At 42.5% G+C, this 16,710-nt stretch overlaps 2 protein-coding genes and 1 long non-coding RNA gene across 4 annotated transcripts in view; 2 read left to right on the top strand and 1 right to left on the bottom strand.

The window, feature by feature from the left end:
* Con (Connectin) overlaps positions 1–16,710 on the top strand; it is a 142,276-nt gene that overhangs the window by 88,255 nt on the left and 37,311 nt on the right. Inside the window, exon 4 of one of the 2 annotated variants that reach the window (NM_001259706.2) lies at positions 3,611–3,702. The gene's annotated coding sequence lies outside the window, so the exon portion shown is untranslated. Of the gene's footprint in view, positions 1–3,610; positions 3,703–14,602; positions 14,962–16,710 lie in introns of those variants that run through there. The other variant, NM_079206.5, reaches the window with a different exon arrangement.
* lncRNA:CR45685 (long non-coding RNA:CR45685) lies at positions 9,180–9,947 on the bottom strand. The gene has a single exon (NR_124789.1). It is a non-coding gene; the product is annotated as a long non-coding RNA:CR45685 (long non-coding RNA).
* Positions 10,010–10,776, top strand: CG17030 (uncharacterized protein). The gene has a single exon (NM_139684.3). The coding sequence runs from the start codon at positions 10,142–10,144 to the stop codon at positions 10,682–10,684; it is 543 nt and encodes a 180-aa protein (NP_647941.1). The 5' UTR covers positions 10,010–10,141; the 3' UTR covers positions 10,685–10,776.

Here is a 16,710-nt window from a genome sequence, read left to right as displayed (position 1 = left end):
GTTTGAACTTCTGCCGAGAGTTCGGACCATTCTGAACTTCAAGGTGAGTTTGGGCTTTACTTTAGTTTGAGCTGCATCTGCATCTGCATCTGGAGCATCGCCCACATTATCCCCACCTTGTTTACGCATTTGTGCTGCGATTTTTTCAGACTACTCCTGCTGTTGTTAGGTTAGCTCCTCGCCCTCGACAAGTTTATCGCAGCAACTCTCTCCGACTCTAATTTACATAACCACGCAAATTAGTTTTGCGTCTGCTGCAGTTTTTATCTGCTCCCAACTTTGTCACGACCCTCGCAGTATGCCACACCCCCGTTTTCCAGCCGCCCACAGACATCGCAACTTAAATTTAGTTGCCAAAGTTATTTAAACTTTTCATACTCTTCTCGGCGGGGCACTGTAATTATGTGTCGGAGTTTGCAAGGAAGGAAGATCAGGTAAAAACTGCAGGTGTTGAATGACACTATTCCGATTTCAAATTTCCCAAAAAGTCATTTATTTATTTTAATGGAGATCATAAAACTTTACCTTATTACTGGAGCTTAACTGCCAAAAGTGAAATCAAAACAAAAAAAATTAAGTTTTTTAAATTTATTTAATGCGATTTTTAACGTTACTTTATTTTGGATTAAGATGATTTCTAATTTCTAAAATATTCTTAATTATATCTATGACCATTGCTTTATTAAAGAGCATTGTGCTGTCAGCTGAATAATGTCCCTAATTTTTTATCTCACTCTTTAGTAAATCCACAATTTTTATTTTAGTTTTTTATTTCGATTTTTAAGTGAATTTCGTGAAACTTTTTTGGGATGCTGCACCGCGCCCGCAATTTTCATAGACACAGACCTCTCCACCTGTCGGCTGGTCTGCAAAGGGGGTCTTCTCTCGTAGTTAAGACAACAATTCGTTTAACATAGAAGCAGACTTTCAGGATCCCCTCGCCAAAACTTCACAGCCCGCTGCTAACTCATTTTTTTTTTCGGAAAAGTTTGCTAATGGCCCCCTACCAAGTACAGTGGTTGAAAAACCGTTTACAAAGTGTGCTTATGGTAGATATAAATGGCACTTGGTAGCTAAGCTCTGTCATTGTATACTAACCAACCGAAAGAGTTGATTTTGCGCTGGCTTCACTGTACCGCTTTCACCGGCCATTGTTTAACAAGTTCTATATATGGGCTTCATTGTGGGCTTCCGAAAACAACTGATTGGCAGGCCAGTCGAAGAAAGTTTATTTTATTAATGTGGTCCACTAAGTTTATGGAACAGGGGGGAAATTGAAACACGGGCTCCCTTCAGTCAGGCTTCAAATGTTGCCTGTTTTCGACAGCCCACTAATTGCATTTTTCGTAAATTATAAACAAATAGATACAACAAATCAGATTCCGGGTCCGCCGAGATATGATTTAGGCTGTCTGCACAGGAAAAAAACAAAAATTATGCTACTTCTTGGAGATAATGTATCAACATAGCAAACAGAAACTTTGCAAAAATTAAATATGTTAAACACAATTTGCTAACATTAATCAAAGTTGTTTTGTGTTTGTTATATATAAAGTATATATTGATCGAAAATTGCAAGCTATTTCCTAGCAAGGATTAAAGATCTGGAAAGACGGTGTAGACATTTTTCCCTGTGTGGTGGCACATTTGCGGTTAGGGGATGCCATTAGCGGATCCAAAACCACTACTTTTGGGGAATGGGAACTCGAATCGGGCGCAGACTTTAAATAGAAATGTTTCCTGCAATTTGGCGAAGGCGGAACCAAATCAGGTTGCAGGTTGCAGCGACGACGAGGCTGGCGGAAGTTATTTTTGGAACGTGCCACAGAAAATGTTGCAAATTGAAAGAAAAGTCAGAGGCGACACCGCCCCCTGACCCCCATTTTCCGTGGCCCAGTGCCCCGTTTCCGTCCCCCTCTTCCTACACTACATCCATTTCCTTCTCGTATTTGGCTGCTATTGCTAACATTTCTTTTTTCGGGCCCTGCGTTCTAAGCGATTTTCTGCGATTTCTTTGCCGAGTTTTTCCGAGAGTATGTATCCATGCGTGTACTTAAAGTTGTCTATTTGCTAGTTGTTGTTACTACTACTACTACTGTTAATGTTGTCTAGCTGTGTGTTTTGTGTGCCAAGAGCTGCATTGAAAATGAAAATGTTCGCACAGTTTTCCGCACAGTTGCATTTTCACTATGCAGCCGCTTGGCGCGGCTCAGTTACTTGATATGGGTTTTTCCCCGAACTCGGCGGCTCCCCAACCCCCTGAAAAAACCTAATTTTTTTCGCTGCCTGCGATTTTCTTTTGATTTTTATTTTCTTTTTCTCTAGTCTTGTAAGTGTGTGTGTGTGTGTCGCCCTCTGCTCTGTTTTTTCCTGCCGCTGCACCCGTCTTTAGTATCTTGTTGTTTCTCTATGCTCATCTACTCAGCCGTGCGCTTTGTGCTCCTCGGGATCCCTAACCCTCCTGATTTTCCCCATTTTAAATGCGATATCTGATTTTTTGTTCGGCTCATGCAGCATTCAAAAGCTTGCGACGGAGTTAAAAGTTGAGATTCGAGATGGAGCGCACATGTGACTGGTTGGGTTGGTCCTAAAGGGAACCTGATGCATACTGAAGGACATCAATTTTCAATGCTCCCAGTGGAGGCTAGAAGGGAGATATATAGATATATACTGAGAACATTTGGCAAATGAATCTTCCTAGTTGCTGGATAATTATGACAAATAGCCAAGTAAACGGCATAAGTAAGTAATGCGATAAGAATTTCTGATAAGCTCTCGACTTTGCCCAACCCCATGCTGTGGCAATTAGCACACAAACATGAATCACAAAAGTCCGTATATATCCACAAGGACTCAGGGCCTGCAGGACCTGCAGCTCCTGCTGCTCCTGCCACGCCCCCTTAATCCGTCCAGCACACCATTCATGCAACTAATTTGATTTTTTTTTTTTTGCACAGTCCTTTCAAACAAGCTTACTCGGATGGCGTAGGGCAGCAGAAAAATATTTTCATTAGACATTTTGTAAATATGAGCAGCTTTTGCCGGGGATTTCAACTTAAAGCAATGGAAAATCATTTCGCAACAGACAAGCTCCAACGAACTCCACCCAACTCAAGCCCAGTTGGAGTGGGCCAACAGTTTGGTGCATCTGCTGGCCGAAACGACGATGATGATTCAACGATTTTCCGCGGCAGCAACTATTTTATCCAATTATGGGCAAGTCCAAATGCGCTTGTTTGAAAATCATAAACTTCAACATATTTTCCTGGAAACTGCTCTCAACAAATGATTAAAGCAATTTTAAGGGAATTCTTAAATGATTTTAAAACTGCAAATATCTTGTATTCGAAATTATTTATTTCTAGCGTTATCATAGAAGAATTGATTATGAATATATGCGATTTCCGACAAGGAAATATAATAAACATAGTTCATAAGAACTTTTGCAACATTTTAATCTTAGGATCAAGGGCGCAAATCGTTGTGTGCCTTGGAAATTAACCCCAGAAAGTAACCAGCTTAAGCACCATAGTGTCCAACCCTACATAGCACTCCTCTTGAAGCTGGCAATCTAATTTAAGTAAATGCTTTTCCACACTTTTCATTGCAGCTCCTTTCTAACGAGTCCCCAGCGATTGTTCCATTCTCCGCACTCTCCGCATTTCCCAGCCGGTTTGTTGTCGTTTTGCCGGAGGCTTTCGGGTAAGTCCCAAGCTGAAAGATACATTTTTGATTACCCCCGAGCTGCAATTGTTCATCGACTGGCCAGATACTGCACACTCACCTTTCGCTTTCGGTTTTAATTACTGGGGCGGTGGCAGGGTGGGCGCACATTGGCGGCAGACTTTTTCCATCCCCGGCACTTCGAGGAGTTTAACAGTTCATAATTAAATGAAAATTTTGCCGTATTATTTCGAGCGTAAATTTGAGGAGTGTGTGTGGGAAATTTTACGAGATTTCGCACGTGCTTTGCACTTGGCACTGGCCGAATTGTGGACTCGTAAATATTCATTACATTTCCGTATGTTTCCCGGATTCTACGAATCGCAACTTGCTGGGCTATTTGCATAAAGTTGCCGAAAGTGAAGTTGTTTTTTTTTTCTTTTTCATCTTTTTCAGCTTCGGCTGCATTCCTAATTGGGTAGCTGCTGACCTTGGGGTGGGTTCTCCGCCCAGTTCGCCTTTCGGTTTTTATGGAACCGCTGCAGCTGTTCTCAGGCCAAAACTACAGACACATCACAAATCTGGGCTCAGCGCTTCCTTTGAGTGGCATAAAAATTGTGGCAATACGAGGATGTGGGACGTGGCGAAACGAAGCGATGCTCATCAATGATATTAAGCGTGCTTAATCCTTTTACTTGCCACGCTTCACTTCATTTGCCATGGCAACGCAGACATCGAGTATACTTTGAACACAAGGGAAATGGGCCCCTGCACTTGCTGAAGCCCGTTACGACTCTTTGTGGCGCCTCCAGTGGAGGCCGGATAAGCTGCACCCACTCCTTACGTGGCAATGGCAGGCTTTGTCCGCCTTTCGGCGGCTGCACTTGCAAAAAAAGTAGTAGACCCATTTTCTTGTACCATTTGTTCTCTACCTCCATTCGATTATGGTTTAAAAGGATGCAAAGAACCATTGAAATTTGAGATAACTTCCGAGATAGCCTTTGATTATATCAAATATCTATTATTCTATCACTAATTTATTTTGAAAATACATAGTTGGCAAGCGATGTTATTATTGTTTTTTTAGTGTGCCTGGGGGTAGCTCCATCCATAGGCACTCATAACTTTGGCGGCGCCTTTGGTGACGCGAATGCGTTTAGAAAAACTTTCTACAACTTTAAGCCGCTTAGCAGCTTTGTGCTCTCAACACGCGCCTCTGACTTCGTCCTGCGATCCTTTCCCCATCCGTTCTGCAGGGATTCATCTCTATTTCCAGATCCACATCCAAAGTTGCATCGGTCAGCGGCGGAGGTGTGCACAATTCCGACACTTTTCTGGACGAAAGTAGTAAGGCCATTAATTTTATTAAACTGGGTGGAAAACTTTGTTTACTCCTTTTGCCATGCACGTGGCAGAGAAATGCAACATAAGTAAGAGTGTGTAAAACCAATTATGAACATGTTTTTCACAGACTAACAAAAATCTCTTCATATTACATAATGCTACCGAAAATGAATAATGGAGTTATTTGTTTTAGAGAAAAATACAAGTGGTTACAGCTGAGTTCTCTCAAGTAAGGCAAATTTTTTGATTACTTTGTAGATTGTTAAGCATTTTGATATTATTTTTATGTCCTGAAGATCTCTTGAAGTAAGCCAAATGTGGACTCCTTTAACGCTTATAATAAATACTGGACTAATGGGAATGTAACTCAAAAAACGCCTGCTCTTTTAGTTTCCCCAATATATTAAATTCCAAGCAAGTTGCTAGCCAAAGGAGTATTTATCGAACTTCCAAGTAGCTCTTCATATATCGACTTAAAGTAACGAATTCCTGATGAATTCAAGAAGTTGAGAACTTAATTGCTCAAAAGTTAGTCCCCAGCCACCCGACAAAGTGTGCCTAACAACAACACTATGGGACAACAAATAACGAACAACAAACAACACACAACACACACAAAACACTCATTGATGGGTATCCTTTTTGGTGGGCGTTTGTGTGTTTGTTTGTGTGCGTGTGCTTTGGTCCAAGAGAGAATTCTACAGATGCCGCGCATTGTTCGGGGGCAACCTTTTTTCGGGCCCTTTGATTTATTGGCATGCCCGGGCCAACGCCTTAAATATTTTTCCCACCTCCCAAATCACAGAGGGTTGGTTGAATGCTTTGACCAGTTGCTCGGATGATTCCTTGCCCACCATTCGATGCGGTTCTTCTGCCATTTGGATCAGTTCAGTTCGTTTGGCTATCCAAATCACGCTTATTGAATTTCATTTTTATCCTTCCCTGTTCGTTTTTGTATCGTTATTAATGGGCCTTCAAGCCCACGCCTCTATTAAAGCTGTGTGGGCCAAAACTTTGGGTGAGCTGTCAAAAGAAATATTTTAAATCATTTTCGAACCCGAGAAAATCCCATCGTGGCTCATATATAATAATTTTGCCACTCAAGAGGCAGATGTGTTTTATTAAACATTTCACTGCATAAGCAGCGATTTATTTGATGTCTTGGCCCATTTTCCTTTTAGGATTTACTTTGATGTTTCGCAGTGGTCTGAGCAGTAAGTAGTAAGTAGTAAGGCTTATGCTTCAAAAATGTATTTTTGGGCAAATATTCCGTCCAGACTTGTTTTGCAATTAAACGAGATGCAAAAAGTGCGACTGCAACAGGTGCTTGGCACGCATCACGTATACGACCCGTGGGCTGCGTGCGTGTTTTATTTATGGGGAATCCCCTTTCGCCTTTCCGTGCAATAAGCAAATGAGTGAACAACAAACGAGCCAAGCGGCAGCAGCCAAAAAAGCCTCAAGAAAATGACGTTGCACGCACACGACGTTGAAAAGTCATTAAGTACAAATGACGTTGCTCACTGCAAAAAGCCGTTTCCAAATGGGGGCGTGGCACAGTGGGCCGGCAGCTGTGAAGGGGGAAAGCTCAGGTTGGAGCCGTAATTGCAGCACGTTTGAGCACAGCTAACTGCATATTGAGTAATGCCCGCGAGCAAACGACAAGGATGGCAACAGCAGCAGGATTGGTAGCACTGCGAAAAAGGGTTGCGGAATGGGTCCCGGAATGGGATGGGAATCGCATTGCTGGGCGATTGACGGAATAGGGGTAGTGGCGGTGCGGTGGCTGTTGCAGCGTTTGCCTTGCATTATTTATGACAAAGCGGGCGCCAAATTAAAACCCACTGAAAACCAGGCAAGTCGAGCAGAAGTGCTCACAACGGGGTATATCATTAACTTAAAGCCTGATTTATACATTTTTAGAGCAGTTTTCAATGTGGGTTTTAGGCTTAAATAAACCATACTTTATTGAGATAAAATTACTAAATTTTGAGTATTTTGTACTTACACGTTTCTATTTTTATTCCTATTTTTTGTTTGATATTTTTCTTTGATAAGCTTTAAGAATAATCTCTTAAGGATGAAAGTAGAGCCGCCCACTCCATACTTGAAAATATTATTCATTAATGGTACGAGGGCCTCCAGTTACCATTTATGCAGACCTGAAACCGTATCCTGTGCCTATGCCGGCATCTCAGGATCCCAGGATGCCATGTAGGAGCCGTGTGGCTTTCGGTGTGCGGTTGACTCTAGGTCCCTGTATGTGTGTGCTTGTGTTCGAGTGCTGGCTTTTATTTACTTCGCGTAATTTAATATTATACCATGGCAACGATGACGACCGTGTCGTGCATCCACTGAAAGCATAAATAATCTGTTGCACGAGCGAAAATGTCGTGAGTGTGTATCAGGAGCTGCCACCCATTTGCTTTTTGATAAACCCCGCTTAATTAATTTGAGCTTTAAGCAACACGAGCGCCAATCGCTCTTGGCCAAATGTCAACTGGCGAATTGGGCAGCTGACACTTGTCGATAAACCCATCCGTTGTCCGTCGTCCATTGTCTGTTGTCCTGCAGTCCGAATCAATTAGGAACCTTTCACGCTAATCGCGCCATATATCAGGCTAGCTATCCCTATCTCTAGCTATATCTCTGGCCATCCCGCTCTAATCCCCCACCAGGGCCGTAAGCGATACCCAGGTCTTGACAAAAGGGCCCGAAAAGGTCGATGACAGGCGCCGGAAGTCGGCAGGGGAAAAAAGGACAAATCAGCACGCGACATTTTTCGCGCGTTGTTGCTGGTCCTGGCTTGCCTTTTTTTTTTTTACTCCTGGGCTAATGAAGGACCAAAGGGGAGCAGAACAAAAGGCGTGAAACCGAAGCCAAAGTGTTAAAGTACGATAAAAAGATTAAAGTGCACACAACAAACACACGGGCACACTGAGAGAAAACGGCGAGACAGCTGCCAAGTCCGCAGGCAAATTGAGATAAAACCGAAAATACCCAAACAAAGACACATGAGGGTAAAAAAAAGTGAAAGAAGTAAAGGAAGAATCTCAGCAGGCATTAGGCAATTGCTAATAGAAAATCGGATCAGATTAGATTTAATGCGGCGACGGCTAATTTCTGGGTGATTTCTCATGGAAACGGGAAAGTGCCACCCAGCACTACCCATTCCCCCCATTTGAATCTTTGGCGCCATCGCTCCAAACCAACGGTTAGCTGTCAGCGGCAATACGCCGGCAATGACAGCTAAACAAATGACACAAATGCGGTGGATGTCAGTATGGGGTTGGGTTTTTTTCGGGGCTGGGTCGCTAGGCTGACAGAGCCGCATACACACAGCGAGATGGATATATGAGTGTATCCAGATCCAGAACCCGAACCCAAAGCAAACTGCTAGCGCTGAACGGCGAGCGTCATCAACATTTCCGCTTCCGGCTGTTTATGCTAAAAGTATGGCGACGACAACGCCACTGATGGATGGGTGGAGATGGCCCGCCCGCTGAGCTGTCAGACGCCTTGGCTGCCACCGGATTTCACTTCCTTTTTTTGACTTCTGGATGAGGAGGCATCTATCATGTTGGGCCCGATTTCGCCCAGAGTTTGGCATCCACCGATTTGCTAACTACGGCAGCCAAACTACAGGAAACTATTGATTAGGCGGCAATCTGGCGGAGCAGAAGCTGTGATTTTGCTAGATTTCCCATCCGAATTTCAATGGCCCCAATGGTTGGACATCTGTCCATAAACTTGCTTGGAAAAAGTATAAAAATATACACTCCTAAAATAACCTTTTAACCAACCATTCAAACAGGTAATAAAAGAATCTTAATTATGTGCGCAACCAATCGAGGAAGCACTTCAAAGCTATCGATGGCAGTAACCTTGCTTAACGAACTGCCAAGGCCTCGAAGAAGGAAGCGCTGGCTATCAATCACACTCTCCTGAAGTCACACACACACGCAAGCAGTTAGCGTCGCTTACACACATACTCATTGAGAGAGAGAAGGGGATATGAAATAATTATGCTTAGCTGGCATTCCCGTTGCCAATGAGGTCCTTTCGGGGTTCCTTGGAGCGTCCTTTGGCGCTCTGGTTTCATTTACATGATGATGACATCTCTGCTTATAAATTATTACACACACGCACTGTGACGTTGTCGCTTACATTTTGATATTTAATTTTTATGTTTTTGTTATCTGCCTGGCAAAAGGTAAATATTCTTGCTCTTCTTTCCTTTGATTCTGTTTGTTGGCTGATTTTTACATATTTATGAGTGGCACACAGTGAATGTTTCCCCGAGGGAAATGGATAAATCCTGGGTAGAAGCGCAACTCCATTCGTCCAACTAATTGAAAACTAAAACGTCAATGGCAATCTCATCATCCGCCAGCCAGGATCATTCTATCCGACCAGACACGCCACTCATTCGCCGCCCGGGGTTATGAAATCTGCGCTTAAAATGTGACGGGTAAAAAAAAAAAGGGAAGTACTGTATAAGGCCGGGGAAAACAGCCCGATTTTTGCAACTTCAACGCGGCTAAGCACATAAAACGGCTTTTCATTTCGAGGGCCGGGCATTGTATCGCCACTGCTGCGGGCTCCAGTCCATTGCTTCGACCATGCAGCCTTAGCTCCATCTCCCAGTTGCTTCGGTTCCACGACCAGGTCTGATCCTAATGTGCTGCTGTCAGAGCCTGTCGACGTCAGCCGGACTCTCGCCAGCTATTTCGGGGATTAATGTCAATGTGAAAGGATTTTTCCCATGCATTGGAACTCAACTAGCGCCCTTCCCGCACCGCTCCTCAGTAGCATTTCCATTCAGAATCACTCGGAGAAAACATGAATGAGGGATTTTGTGTGAGAATAGCAGATGAAGCCTTTTCTGTAAAATATTGTAAAATTTTATAATTATGTGTTATGATGACAGAAATCCATGTGAGAAGTTAACATCACTAAAAAGTCCTAAACGGATTTTAATTTTTTCGTAGTGTTTCCCTTTTGCACACCCTAGTAGCTCAGGTCAAAAATGTTAGGAAAATCCAGCCCAGAACTTCCATACTCGCAGACAAGAACACACGCAAGCTTTTCCACCCGCTAACACTTAAAGCACAACACAAAAACACAGGACACCATGGCCAAAAAGGAGGAGCCTCTTATGGACGGACCCAAGCGGATGAACCGCGAATTGGCCCTGATGTTGGAGGATAAACAGAATTTGCAGTTCCGAAACCTCTTGGTGGAGCCGAACAACATCTACAAGTGGACAGGCCTGCTGATGCCGGTGGCACCGCCTTATGACAAGGGTGCCTACAAAATGGAGATCGACTTTCCACTGGACTACCCATTCAAGCCGCCTCGCATCCATATAAACACGAGGATGTACCACCTGAATGTCAATGAGCGTGGTCAGGTGTGTGTGCCTATTTTGGAGGTCGAGCACTGGATCCCAACCACGCGGATTGACCAGGTGCTGCAGGTACTGCTGGCCACCATCAATGATCCACAGCCGGAGAACGCCTGGCACATCGAAATGGCCGGCGAGTATCGCAATGATCCGGTGCGATTCTTCAAAATGGCCGATGCCTGGGTGCAGAAGTACAGTGAACCCCGGCCCACTGAAGAGGAGCTAGCAAAGTTTGCGCGCAAGCGAAAGAAAGCGATGACGAAGAAGTAGAGGGTATACTGTACTATATGTAAATTATGATGTAAATTAAGTAATTAAAGATATCACCAAAGTTCCAAAATAGGTAATTCCAATCTAAATATAAGAAAATGAAATAAGTCAAGCATAATTCAGTGGTGTTTATAGTAGCATCTTTAGATATTTTGCAAAAGTTGTCTTTTATAGCCGAACTTTCGGTATAAAACTTTATGCTCTTTAATGCCCCATTCGGAACTCTATTAAAATCGTATTTGAATCTGCTACATTGCCACAATCAACGCCCATTTATCGATATGTTATTTCCGCTACCAATTGCTCGAAATTGAGTTGATGGACTTTCTCGACCGAGTCTCCCACGGAGCGTCGGCTTAAATTACTGGCGTAGCTTTGTTTAGCCCCGTAAACTGCCCCTTTTGAGGCGTCACCCATGGCCATATGACCATCTAATTGGAAGCGTATAGTGAGCCCCAAGCGTAAGGCAGCCAGGACACTTCTGTTCCGGCCAGCTGCGAGATAAATCATCCTTCTCGGCGGCAAACAAGGATGCCCCACGCGGCGTCGCTCAGCGAGCGGGCGGCATTAGCTGCCAGTGTCATTGGCATTGTCAGCGGCATATCATCGTCGTCCTCATCCGCATTCGCATCCAAATCATCCGCCTTCGTGTCCTCACTCGCTTTCGCATTCGCATTCGCATTTGGATCCGCATCAGCATCAAAGTCCTGCTGCTGAACCGCTGAAAATCCGTGCTGTGTCCGGGGCCATATAAATTTCTGCAATGAATGAATCAACTTTACGAACATCGAGGACACATGCGACTTGCTTTACGGTCCCCCACCGCCATTCTTCACACTTCTGGCACTGGAAAAAAAACAATTACTATATAAACAATATACGTTAATTGGCATAAATACTTTATTCGAATGGGAAACACTGACTAAGTTTATCTTGAGATTTTTGAAGTAAGAAGAAATAGGATTTCTTACTTTAAAAATCTTGCAATTTTTTTTTTTTGCAATTTCACAATCTTTGTTTCCTTTTTTCTGCCTGTGTAGCCGCTTATGTGTGTGCGCTTAATGTGCCTGTGTGTTTTGGGCAGTTCACTTGATATGCTCACTCACTCTCTATCTGCGACCAAAACTTGGACTTGTCAATGGCAGTAGAGGGAGTTGGATGCTTGGCTGCTTGCTTCTGAGATCTGGAATATGGGTGATGGGTGTTGGGAGCTCGGGTGATGGGTGATGGGAATAAGCTGCCACTATAATTACAGCAAAGACCAAAGGCACACACAGAGAGCCGGGCTAAAGATATTTGTATCTAGTTTCTTTACTGCTGGATTTACTGCCCAAACAGATAGAGTTTGGTTGGGGGTTGCCAGGCGTGGGGTATGGGGGCCAGATAACTGGTGTCCGGAGCAACCATTGTGAAGATGGATTACCATGGCGGCAGCGTCAACAGTTTTTCTATGTGCGAGCATGTTTGTGTGGGCGGGGAGGGCGTGGCAGGTTGGGCGGACGAGGCGTGTGTCTTGTTAAAACTGCCAACTGATTATTATCACCTTCCAACTGGCAGGCCAGTCATTGACACCCATTGCTGCCATCCTCGTCCTTCAGTTGGGTCTTCGAGGAGACGCGATGGTACACTCAAAAAAAAAAAAAAATTTAATAATGGAAAATAAAAAAGTCATAAAATATCTATCTGACCTTAAAATTAAACAAGACTGTAGATTATTTATTTATTTTTTCTTTTTTCATTGTATAATAGTCATAGCATTTTTTTCTGTTTAATTTCTGATGCTGCTCAAACTTCTCGGACTCGACCACGCCCTCCGCCCCGAGTGGCGCCCCCTAGTGTCTGTCACTGGCAGAAGTCGTTTGCTGTTTGCTTTATTTCTTCATCTCCATCCCCACTTTCTCCACTTTCTTCGCCTCCACACTCTTCAATGAATCTTCCTCTGCGGCAATGAATCGCAGTTTTTGATTAGCTACAGACAGCTTGAAGTGCGAGGGGCTTGGGTGATTGAGGGGTGGCAAAGGACGAATTATATAACTGTGGCAACCGCTTCGAAGTTTTCCTTTGTTTTTTTTTTTAGCTACTTAATTACACTTACGCGGTTTGAAATCGAGCTCCACAATTTCTGGTTTAGAAGGGAAAACAGCTTCCAAATATTTTGTATATACATAATAAATCTTACCCAGAAATAATATGTTATTTTATTTTTATTATTCGCTGTAAAATAATATTAATAACTTGTGATGTCAGCTCTCACATTTGAGGGCTCAAATTGAGCAATTTCGAGAACGTAATCGATTCACATAATTTAAAGTAAATTTGTTTAATTTACTTTGTACAATTTGCGACGTTTGAAAATGCTGCAAAAATTGATTTAAGTCAAATGTAATAAAGCTGCATAAATGTTCGATCGATTTTGCATTCATTACCAAAGACGGCGGGTGGCCGGGGTTTTATAACAATTTACGACCTGCGACCCATAAAATATGCAGCTTATAAATTGCATAATTTATACAGCACCCCACAGCATACAACAGATAGACAAACAAAGTCAGATCGAGATATGCAGCATTGTTAATTCATATATGAACTCGGTTGGCTGCTGGGCCAAAGTGCTTACAAGTAAATAAATGGTGCCACGCCACAGATACGGTTCGGCATTGCGCTAAAGATATAAAGATAGTGCGGCTGCAATTACAGGTGCAGATGAAAGCGCACAGATACTCGGGGCAAATGGGAGCTTAAGCCGTGCATGGAGTTTTAAGCTTTTGTTTTCCGTGCTCACTGCTTGTAAAACCAATAAAATCAATTAAAAGGCACTCAATATGCAAACAATTATATGCAAATTTATTTATACACACACAGCCAACTAGAAGCACGCAATGCAGCGAGTGCAAAGAAAGCAAGCCGAAAGCGGAGTGAAAGTCAAAGCTGCAAAATGTTTTATACCTGTCAAGTGTGTGTTGGCAGGGTATATGCGATGCTCATACATCTTGCTAGGTTCGTCGTGTAAAATTCAGAAATTTAAAATGTAATATATTTTTCGACAAAGAGCAGCGCTAGATTCAACTCTTTTTAATTCTTGTGTACTAACTTAGTTGTCTTAATATATAAGCAACCCATTTAAATTCATATTTAAACCTTAATGTCCCTAAATAAATTATGTGAGTTCCTTAAAATCACGTTATACCTTTAACAGGGTATCAAAATCTCGCATTACTCCCCACTCCACTTTCCCCTAGTATTTGAATATGCCGTAGAAAGAAAAAAATCCGCAAATAAATATAAATATACACGGACTTCTGGGCAGCAGGAAAAATAAAGCAAAATGGCAACAAGCGAAACAACAACAAAGCAGGCTCAAAGCAAAGGCAATGAAAACACCAGGAGGCGGGGTGAAGTGGGCGGGGCAACAGAACGAAGGGAAGGCAGCCAGAGTGAACCTGTTGCGCACAACAACAACAAGCTGCACGAAACAAATAGCAAAAACAACAATACCAGGACAAAGGTCCTGTTAAAGCTAGCTGCTCCTTGCTCAACGGAAGGAACAGAACGAAATGGAATGGAAATGGGACAAAAGACAATTCAGGAAGCTAAAGAGCAAAGAGAGCAGTTGAAAGCCGATTGAACGTCTGATTGAAGACAAGAGCAACGGGAAAGAGAGCGCAGATGAGCTGCGCACGCGCTGAGCGAAAGTAGAACAGCAAGCGAAGGCAATTGAAAGGGAAACGAGTGGGAGAGAGCGACAGCGAGGAGAGAAACGCTTGGGCAGCGGAACAGTTGATAGCTCAATTGGTGCTGACCGAAAATCGTCGAGAATCGGAGGGGGTGGAGAAATGAGAGAAATCAGCCTCGTTAGCAGCCTGTTCCAGTTTCCACTCCGTTTCCATTTACCGTTGTCAGTCGTCGCGTGTGCGTGAAAATCATTAGTCTTCGTTAGGCGGTCTTTGTGTCAACAACGTGTTGCTCGCTCCCCGTGAAAAATCGAAAAACCAGCAATCGCCCCTCGCGATTTTCCGCTCGCGTTTTTCACCAGGACTAACGACCAAAGTGCTTGTGTGTTTTTCTCGGCCCCATAAGCAAGTGTGCGTGCCAAAGTGCAACAAGTCTTAAGCGTAATTTAATTGCAACAATTTCGCCGCTTTCCACATTTCCCGAATTTGAACAAGTGCAAAACACGACTCGATCGTATCGGCCAGGAAGATATATCAGTGTCGCAGTGTTCGTGCAAAGTGGAGCATTCATCTCCCAAAGAAACAAGAAAAAAGAAAAACAGTCAAGTAAGTTCCGTTTTTTTGGTGCAAGTAAAATAAAAAGGAAAAGAGGGAATACAAAACCGAAACTAAGGAAATATTCGTATTTGTGCAGCATACTTTTTGGCGACTTACAGTGAAATCAAATGGCATATTCAAATCTCGTTAGAGTCAGTCTTTTTTATAAGTTATTAGGAAAATAGTCAAACAATAAAAAATGCCCAAAAAATAAGGAACGCAAAATATATGCGAAGGAAATGCATTAATAAAAAAGAGATTTACAAGATGTGTACAAAAAATTGATTTATTGCTCAGTACCATATAAATCAACCGCAACTTAGATCTACCAAAGTGACAAGCAATGTTAAACAAAATGGGAAAGATTTACCTTTTTTTTTAATGCTTAAACCCAAAGAAAGCATTTACAACACATAAAGTACTTCAAATAAAGATGAATTTATTTAGGAGTCAAAATATAATTATTTCTTTTTTTTCGATTTGAAGCTAACAAAGCTAATTCTTTAAGCATTGTGCCAAAAAGTATCATTTAAGAGGCGTTCTAGAATTTTTGGCGCTTCAAAACTTAAAGGCCCCGCAGTTCGTAATGGCAGGTTTTTAGATCAAGCCACTTGACATTTTTCTAGGCTTCTGTGCCGACTTTCGAAGTACTTTTTTGTGGGTCAATGGACGCTCAAACACCCTGAGGACGGTGGAAAGAAGCTGCCAGGGAAGGCAAACACACAATAAAAACGAAAGAAATCATGTTTCTATGATGTATACTTATGCGTATTTATTTATACATATTGCCCTGCTAAGTGGGCTAAACAAAGTCAGCGAATTCCTCGCAGTTGGAAAACTTTTGCCAGACAAACAAACAAACAAACGAACAAACAAATGGCAGCTCCGCCAGCAGCAGCGGCGGCAGCAAACAAAGGCAAACAAATCCCAGGGACATTTCTCAGAATTTAATTCAATAAAATGAATTCCAGCTCTCGGGCACCCAGGGTGTCCTTTTCCACTCTTGCTTTCAAAGTTGTTCTTCATTTTTTCCTATTCTCGGCTAAATGTCGGCAAATTAACTTTGCGAAAAGCTAAGAAAAACGCAAAACGAACGAAATTCCATTTGACAAATCGCAAACGTAAATAGATACCCGAAAAAGTGTCTCCAAGTCGGGATTTTTAAATGCAATTTAAGTATGCGGAACTCCCCATCGGCCACTTCTGCCCACTCCGTTTCCACTGATAAATGGCGGGAACTAAAAGTTGCTAGATTTAACATTAACCTTGGGCTGCTTGTAGTCCGTTCCAACTCTTTGGGCCCACAAAACCTCGTGTAATGGACTCGCAGCCAAAAACTAAATCACTGTCAACTGTGGTCGGAGATTCACAACCCGAAATACGGACACATATGCAGTGAAAGGCTTACAGAAGAGGGCAAACTAATAGAGCTGCTTTAAATATTTTTATAAAATCTTAGTCTCAGTTTCAATATTATGAACTCTGGAAAGTACTTAGTCAGTTTTAGGATTCGCCTACTTTGTATTTCATATCTACTAATTGTGTGTTATTTACTAATATGAGAGAGTAATTGTTGATATCAAACGTTTGCTAGTTCCATTATTAACTAGCTCGATTCGTATCATCAATGGCTGTCAACTTACTACAAGCAAAAAGTGCTTGTAGTGTGTGTTAATAAGTATTATTTGTAGATTAATTATGTATTTAATTGTTAATATTGTCTTGTTGTGTAGTCCTATTTTTTCGCAAGCACTATTA

The sequence above is a fragment of the Drosophila melanogaster genome, chromosome 3L (genome assembly GCF_000001215.4).
Source record: "Drosophila melanogaster chromosome 3L".
In the NCBI taxonomy this organism is placed as follows: Eukaryota; Metazoa; Arthropoda; class Insecta; order Diptera; family Drosophilidae; genus Drosophila; species Drosophila melanogaster.
The sequence above is the reverse complement of the archived record's forward strand: the minus strand, read 5'-3'. Positions and strand labels throughout refer to the sequence as shown.